Raw genomic sequence first — 8,776 nt, 5'->3', positions numbered from 1 at the left:
TGAAGGCTTTTCAATTTCAGACCAACTTAATCCCTAAATTGAGACCACTTAAATTCTCATTATTTCTTTGTCTTCATTTTTTTTTACCTCGAATGTGTCATATTTTAGATCTCAAGCTTGGCCGTTGCAGAATTCATATAGCATTAAATATTTCGTTAGGGATTAATCTTGGTTTTTAATTAATGATAATGTATTTGGGGAAGAAAATTAAATGATTTGTTTTGCCTTTTATGGGTAACTAATATAAAGTGAGAATAAAGCCTAAAAATAATAGCTCAAATTATTCAACAAGAAAGGTGGTGGCTAATTAAGAATTGGTGTTTTTTTTTGAAGTATGTTAATAGGTCAGTAAGTAGGCTTGACTTTCACGTTGATCCGTTTTCCGATAATAGACTCCAAAAGTTTCCTACTTCCGATTCTCATAATTCAAATATGTTGTCGATTACATGTAAATCCACACTTTTTTTTATCTATAGGAGTATATACGTTTAGACTAGTAGTATAATATAGATAAAAATTACAACAAGCTTTAATCAATTAGCTTATTTTCCTTTGATATGCTTTTGTAGTTTAATTATTTGGTCTACCTTTGTTGAACAACTTGGGGAGTAGTGGAACTTGAACTATACTGTTCATTCATAACCATAGACCCAATTAAATAAATCAACTAGACTAATTTGATAAGTTAGCAAATTTAGACTGTATTTGTTTTATTTAATACTTGGAAACGGATCAACGTACCAAAGGCCAAAGGCGTGGTTAAGAAGATTCACTTGGATTCGGATTTTGTTTGCATTGCCGTAGGTGGTGGATATATAAATTATAGTGTATCTGTTTTTAAGATACTACGCCACAATTTATCTTGTTCTATAAAGATAGAATTACTCACTTGGCAGACAATTAGACAAAACGTTTGTCTACATGATTACATGTCTGTCATACACCGACGTCTATATGTACTTAACACACACATGAATGTGATTGTTACAGAGTCCTGAATGAAATGATTTTTTTTCTTCATTCAAAAATCAGTTGAAGTGTGTACAATTATCTACATGTACGATAAGACTAATTACATGCAATCATTTTGTATTAGGTTAAATATCTAATGAGTAAATTAATGTCTAAACGAATGAAAATTTTATATATGGTAAAATAGAAGTGGTCTAGACATCGTCTAGTGGTCCATAACACCATTTATCGTCAAAATTCTAGGTATGTGCAGACCTTTAAAAAATAAAAACAAAGAAGAAGCATATTTTCAGAATCTAGTGTTACAGTTATCCGTTGAAACAGTAAATAGATTTGCTCATATCACTTACTGTCTAGATCATTCGGATTTAGGTAAGGGCTGTGATAATTCTAAATTCAGTTTGACGTACATACCATTTGGTATGGGAATGAGATCTATCTATACACACAAACAAACAGAACATGTATAATGTATACAAGAAAATAATTTCACGAAGACAATATATGTGACGAAAGCAAAAAAGACAGATCGACAGACCTCTCATAAAGTCAGATCTTACTGCTGTAGCTTCGCAAGCTTATTATTTCCCGAATCAGTTAATTTGGTTATTTTGACAACAGTATGTAAGAAAATATATGTTGATATTTGTGACATTTAATTTAAAAGGACTTTTTAGGCATGCAAGTGTTTGGCAGACCTAGCTACTGTTCAAAGTTCTGTCTTTTTCTTATTTTCTCGTTTAGAGAACCATTTCTCCTTTTTTCTTCTATTTATTTACATTATACTAGTAGTACTAGTTAATTTCATGCAGACAGCAAGTACAGTATTCACTTATGATATGTTTTTTTTTTTGTGTCTCTCTGTTTCTCGAGATAACTGCGTGAAGCCTAGTATAGTTTTGGTTTTATTAAATGTGGTTTGAAGATCTATATAGTATAATGTAAACTCTGGATTATAAGCTTTTTGTATACCTAAAAGGATGATGCAGTAAATATACTTTGCTTAGCATGAGGGATTATTGAATTTTGTGTAACTGTGGGAGCGGGTTTGTCAATTACTGTAATAATTTAGCTACAAAAAGGCTCGAGGATTCAAGTGAAAAATTACTGGATCAAGTCAATGGTCATTCACTGCTCTCGTATAGTTTAATTAATCAATACCCTATAAATGAAACAGTACTTAATTGTTTTTTTTTCTTTTTTTTTCTCAGGTTATAGAGTTTTAAATAGAATGTTCTTGGGAATTTGGACTCTAGGATCTGAAGATAAATTAAATTGGCACCCATTATGACACGTATTTTGTTTATTTGTTTACAATATTTTTCTTCTTTATGTAATTTGACTTTTGTAACACTCGCTCTCCTTGGTGGTCGGGTTTTCATCTACTTTCAATTTTTCTTTTTTTTTTCTCCTCTAGTTATATAATCTCAAGTCTCAACAACTCAACTCCCAAGTAGATAGTGTTATAAAATTTTGTACTGTTAACGTGTTGTTTCTTTTTGGTTGTGGGTCATGCATATATATACTTTAAGTCCGTATACATACAACGAATTGAGTTTAAACTTTGGATTATATGTCCCATTGTGACAAATTTTAACTATTCGGATTAGAAGTCTTTGGCAGGCCTTGCTCACAGAAAACTAAGCATGCATCGGTGGTAACAAAACTCTTTTTACATTATTGGAGTATACTTTTTCCTTTACTCCGTTTCATTATCATACTTGAAGAGAGCTTGAGGTGAGAGTAACGATTATAGTGAAAATTCTTTTTTTTTTTTTTATTGTAGACTATATAGGAGGATATAGAAAATATAGTCAACCTATACATATTGTTTTAGGTCCTTATAAATTATATATAATTAACAAATAATTAAATATGAAAAAGAAAGGCTAATGTGAGATGTTTATTCAGAGTAGTTATAAAAGAGACATGTGGTCTTCTCTCTTTGCTTTCTCTCCTTTTCATGGAAGCACAACCTCAATTCCAACCTATCTCTCTCTCTCTCTCTTCTTTGACCATACTATGTGTTTATGTACTTTTTTTTTTGTAAATGTATCATAGTAACATCATATCAAGTCTATACATCCAACATACTACAATAGTCTTTTTCTATGTATAGGCACATCATTGGTCGATTTATTTTCCACATATGAACAATTATCATCAGAATACCTGATTATTATCTTCGTACAATTTGAGAAATTGTATTTTGTAACATGTGACTCGCAAATAGAGTTTGAATAAAATTTGGCAAAGTATCTTTGGATGTGAAAAGGATGTTGAAGAAGAAGAGGGATCCCATGGGAATATGTGCCCCTCTTTTCAAGATTTGAAGAGTACATCTTTAGCTTTTACTTTTGTCCCAATTTAAAGTAAAAATTAACCCAAAACAGATAAAAAAAATAAACTACCCATCCTTTTTCATTAAACTTGTTGTACACCTTAATCTTATTACCCAACTCCAAATCTCCCAAAACACATTTATCTAAGCCTATGTACTTATCTTCTCCTTCACAAATTCTATATTCACATATATCTTCTTCTTCTCACCCTCCAAAACAAAAATAAAAAATCCCCAACCCCAAAATTTGTTTAATCACTTCATTCTCAAATATTATAAATGAATGAATTCCGAATCGACTTCCTTCTTTCTTCGACCTTTTGTACCAACAGTGAAACTACCCTTCTGCCCCTTCACGCCTCAGTATCTTTTTTAGCTCTCTCCATTTGAGGTAAAAAAGCGAGGAGCTTTGGTTTGACCTTTCAACGATGGGGATAATATCGGTTAAGACCTTCACTAGCCGTCTTCGATGAAGATTCTGCTGATGAAATCTCTAAACCTTCTTGAATACAGTTTTGGATCAACAGCTGAGATTGAAGCCGGGTCAGCCTGTAGAGACTTGTAAGCATGTTCGATCTTCTTGCTTATGTCGTAATCTTGTAAAATGTCAATGACTCCAAAATACAGAACCACTTCGTAGACCTCTCCGTGGGATAGATAGTTGGTCCCTCCAGATGAATATTGATCAAAGTCACTTCTTCTCGCCATTCGTTCTGCTCTTGCAGGCATGTTTGCGCCTAATCGAATCAACGGTTTCCTGCAAAAGCAATCAGATTTTAGTAACATGTTGAAAAGTGTATAACTACGAGTAGAGAATTGATTGAATTTATAACAACTAGTTTAAGAAACANTAAATGAATGAATTCCGAATCGACTTCCTTCTTTCTTCGACCTTTTGTACCAACAGTGAAACTACCCTTCTGCCCCTTCACGCCTCAGTATCTTTTTTAGCTCTCTCCATTTGAGGTAAAAAAGCGAGGAGCTTTGGTTTGACCTTTCAACGATGGGGATAATATCGGTTAAGACCTTCACTAGCCGTCTTCGATGAAGATTCTGCTGATGAAATCTCTAAACCTTCTTGAATACAGTTTTGGATCAACAGCTGAGATTGAAGCCGGGTCAGCCTGTAGAGACTTGTAAGCATGTTCGATCTTCTTGCTTATGTCGTAATCTTGTAAAATGTCAATGACTCCAAAATACAGAACCACTTCGTAGACCTCTCCGTGGGATAGATAGTTGGTCCCTCCAGATGAATATTGATCAAAGTCACTTCTTCTCGCCATTCGTTCTGCTCTTGCAGGCATGTTTGCGCCTAATCGAATCAACGGTTTCCTGCAAAAGCAATCAGATTTTAGTAACATGTTGAAAAGTGTATAACTACGAGTAGAGAATTGATTGAATTTATAACAACTAGTTTAAGAAACAAAAAAAAAAGGACCACATGATCTGTCTTGCCCCCACAATATGATTGTGTTTTTTCTATTCAATTTGAACATCCCCCACAAGATTGCCAAGCAACTTTTTAAGACAATAATAATGCATAATAGATGTAACGTAGTTCTCAGATGAAAATCATATCTAATGGGAAACTGAACCTTTCATCTACTCTGCCACAGTAATTACCAATGCGTTCAATTCAAAAGGACTATTGTTAGGTCAACTTCTTGTGCTAAAGATTAAACCCAAGTAATGATTGGCGAGAAAAAATATTCCTATACCTGCCAGCTAAGATGCGGTCCATATCTTGAAGTTCAGCCTCCAGGAAGCGACAACCTCGCATGAATTTCTCGCTCTGGTACGATTCTATCTTACCTGCCCAATACATGAACAAACAAATATCATTACAATGAAACAGGGAAACAGAAAAAATATCGAGGCAGAACGAGAAAATAAACTAACCAGATCTCAAAACGAATGGAGAAAGCCCCATTTTGTCTCCTGTGTTGTCATCACGGAAGTGAACGCCAACCAGAAGGCTATAATCCATTATTTTTGCAGCTTCCAAGAACTCACAGTCGCGCTTAATTTGCCTGGAAAATGAAACGCAGCCAGCTTAGTAATGTGTTCCCAATTTCAAACACCCAAATAGAATACGAAAACACACTAGGAATCTGGGAAGCTTACGTCATAAGCTCTTGGTACCAATTTCTCTGAAGACGGAAAGCAAAATTGAGATCAAGGTCTTTGAGAGTAGTGGTCTCGTCGATTTCCACTTCAGGTTTGGATGTATAACGTCCATGGGAAGACCCTTTCAGATCAAACCGTCTCTGGATTCTATATTCCGAGCAGAACAAGTTCCCCATAACAATAAACCGAGTCTGGTAAGATGGTAAACAACATGAGAAATTGTCCCTTGCAAAAAAAGAGTCTTATGAAATGTAGATGAACAACACCAACCTTCTGGCCACCAACAGGTTTAATACAATGCACACCGTAGAACCTAGTCACAAGTGTATTTTCATACTGGCAGACATGTTTGTAGTAACTTGGAAGCATTCGTAGAAGAACCTGGGATAATGAAGACAAACAACATCAGGTCAAGTTTTGTTAGCTAACCACAGATAGTGGACTATATATGATTAAGAATGTAAAGTGAAAGCAAAGAAAGAAAAATACAAAGGGATTCACAGAAGACAGAAGAAGTCAAGAAAAGAGCCAACGACTAACCTTGACTTCAGATTTCTTCACTGTCTTAATCATAAATCTGTCATCTTGAGTTAAGTAAAAAAAGCTTCCACTCTTTCCAGGTGATGAAAGTTCCCTAAGAGCATCGTTCCCACAGATAGCTAACATATAATCAGCAGGATCCACCGTGAAAAGCTCCCTCAGGCGTCTATCAAAAGAAACAAATTTCACCACAAACACAGATTTAGAGAATAAACATCACCAAACTTGTGCACAATAAGATTAAAACACATTGAAAAAGATATCTAACAGCAAAAGATTGAATACCTAAACACCAAAGGGCAATAGTCCTTCCAACGGAAATCCACAGATTGATGCGGCGGTGTGGTCTTAGAACCTTCAGGTGGGAACCTTGTCCAAAACTTTTCACTCGGGTCAAAATCGCTCTGTTTAAGGTCTCGAACAATGGAAGCATGTTTGCCGACAGAATACCTAAATTCATCGCACTTTAGTCAAAACACAGATCTAAATCATCCCTAGGGATTCTGAAAAAGTCTTGAGAATATAAAAATATGTTACCTGATTCCATGTTGCAAGTTGAGCATCAAATCGTATTTCTTATGCCCTTTAGATATAGTCTCTCCAGGTTTCTTAGCCTCGCCGCTGAAACAGCAAGGATTCTTCCTAAACTGACGAAACCCATCTCGATCAATCGAAATCCTATCTCTGTAAATCACAGAAGCCTCCACATTATCAACAATATCACAAGTGATATCTCCAGCTTCTCCATCAGATTCCCAAATACAGATCCTAGGGAAAACCTTGTCACCACCACTCAAACTCCCAGCTCCACTATCAACAGAAGATCTCTTCCTCGTCGCAACAATCAACTCACTCTTCTCAATCCCATCAAAGAAACTCCTCATGAGATTACTACTCTCATTCCAAGAACCGATCCAAGAGCTCCCATCAGCCCAGGTAAACACACCGCTTCCTTTAGGAACACCATTCTCCCATTGACCTTCGTACCTGTTCCCATTAGGCCAAGCAAGCACACCTTTACCACAAATCACACCATTTCTCCACTCTCCGGTATACTGATTCCCATTCATCCAAACATATCTCCCCCTCCCGTCCTGTAGATTCCGCCGCCAGGTACCTTCATAGTAATCTCCGTTGGCGTACCTCTTCTGACCATGACCATGTTTCCGATCAGCAACCCAAGAGCCTCTATAGGTATCACCGTCAACACCAACAAAAGTGCCGAACCCTTCCATCCTCCCAGATTTGAATTCGCCTTCGTAAGTCGCACCGCTCGGCCACGAGAACTTGCCTTTGCCACTGGCTTTGCCACGTTTCCACTCGCCTTCGTACATACAGCCATCTTTCCAGAGATATTTCCCGGATCCGTTAGGAAACCCGCCGGAAAAAGTTCCCATGTAGAGATCTCCGTTTGGTAACGGTTTCTCGACGTCTACGGGAGGTGGCGTGGGAGTGACGCGCCTCGTGGTTCCTTGAGATTTCGATCGTACCATCGGCGTTGTTGTTAAAGCTAGTAACAACAAATCGTCTCGTCTTCTTCTCTCTTCTTCTTCGTCTCCTCCTTTCTCCACAAGTAAAACCTCAGTAGCTCCTTCTTCTTCGCTAACAAGCGGTTCACGCATCATCTACTCATCACATAAACCCTAGCTGCTTCCCTCTTCTTCTCAGAAAAATCACCGAAATGGGCTCATTCGATTTTTTAGCAAGGGTTAAGGAGAAATCAAATGGAGAATCAGAGATTGAGAAAAAGTTTCTAAATCTGAGAAGAAACCTAAATGTTTGGTGAGAGATTCCTACAAAACGATACAGAGAGGAGGAGAGCAAAAAAATGAAAAGAAAAAGGGAGAATGAAGAAGCAGCAGCAGTATCAAAAGCAAAAGGATAAAGAGACAGACAAAAAGAGAGAAAGAAGAGAGAGAAGATAAATAAATAAATAATTTTTTTTTTTACGATAAAATAGTAAAATTTGATTTTTTTAAGTTTTCGCAGTAGAAAACCATTGGGAAGCGTACACAAAAAGCCCACCAGCCCCGACTTAAAAAAAAAAGTCACATTGTTATGACCAATGTATTGACTTCAATAATTCCGACTACACTATTAATAATAATAAAAAATGAATAAATGTTACAGCATTCAAATTTTCTTTTTAAAGTACGATATAGCACAAAAATATACTGTGCTGTTTATATGAGTAAAATTTTCAAAAGATCTTGGAAATAAAACAGTAATCACTAATCACACCTAAATAGTTTAGTTGTATGTGTGTTACTTTCCAATATTAATTAAAATATATCTAATCAGAGCAATTAGAAGGGGGAAAAAAAAAGTTAGAAAGGAAAAGTTATTTTAGGGGGAGTTTTATTCCTTATGGTTTTTTTTATGTATGGAAATAAATATTTTGTTTGGCTCTTTTTCAAATCCGCATAACAAAACAAAATATGAATGTCTAAGGCCGTAACTGTGTTTTTATAAAATCTAGCAATGTGCTACCATTAACATCTCAAAGATTAGTAGTATCTCTCGGTCAATGATCTATCATCTACTTCGGTTATCTATAACGAAAATGTTACTATTGTTTTAATTACGGAAATTTTGATGGATACATTAAAGTTGTTCACACGTCAACGAATGGGTGTGTAAATATGACTAACGAACGAAGTTTTGTTTTTGGTTACTCTGCTTATTTCAGATGTATTTGCAGTTAGAAACTTCTTTAACCGTTATTTCATCATTAATGATTTGTTTAAATTTAAACTGTAGTTATTACAGTATTAAAATAAAGGTAAAATCACAAAG

At 35.6% G+C, this 8,776-nt stretch overlaps 1 protein-coding gene across 1 annotated transcript; it reads right to left on the bottom strand.

Annotated features, from left to right (window-relative positions):
* On the bottom strand, window positions 4,171–7,874 carry LOC104751671 (phosphatidylinositol 4-phosphate 5-kinase 2). Its single transcript, XM_010473669.2, has 8 exons — window positions 6,518–7,874; window positions 6,266–6,430; window positions 5,981–6,146; window positions 5,711–5,821; window positions 5,438–5,631; window positions 5,213–5,343; window positions 5,032–5,125; window positions 4,171–4,645 (listed from the first exon to the last, which is right to left on the bottom strand). Exons 1-8 carry the CDS (start codon window positions 7,603–7,605, stop codon window positions 4,345–4,347), a joined length of 2,250 nt encoding a protein of 749 aa, XP_010471971.1. The 5' UTR covers window positions 7,606–7,874; the 3' UTR covers window positions 4,171–4,344.

This window comes from Camelina sativa, chromosome 16, assembly GCF_000633955.1.
Source record: "Camelina sativa cultivar DH55 chromosome 16, Cs, whole genome shotgun sequence".
NCBI lineage: Eukaryota > Viridiplantae > Streptophyta > Magnoliopsida > Brassicales > Brassicaceae > Camelina > Camelina sativa.
The sequence above is the reverse complement of the archived record's forward strand: the minus strand, read 5'-3'. Positions and strand labels throughout refer to the sequence as shown.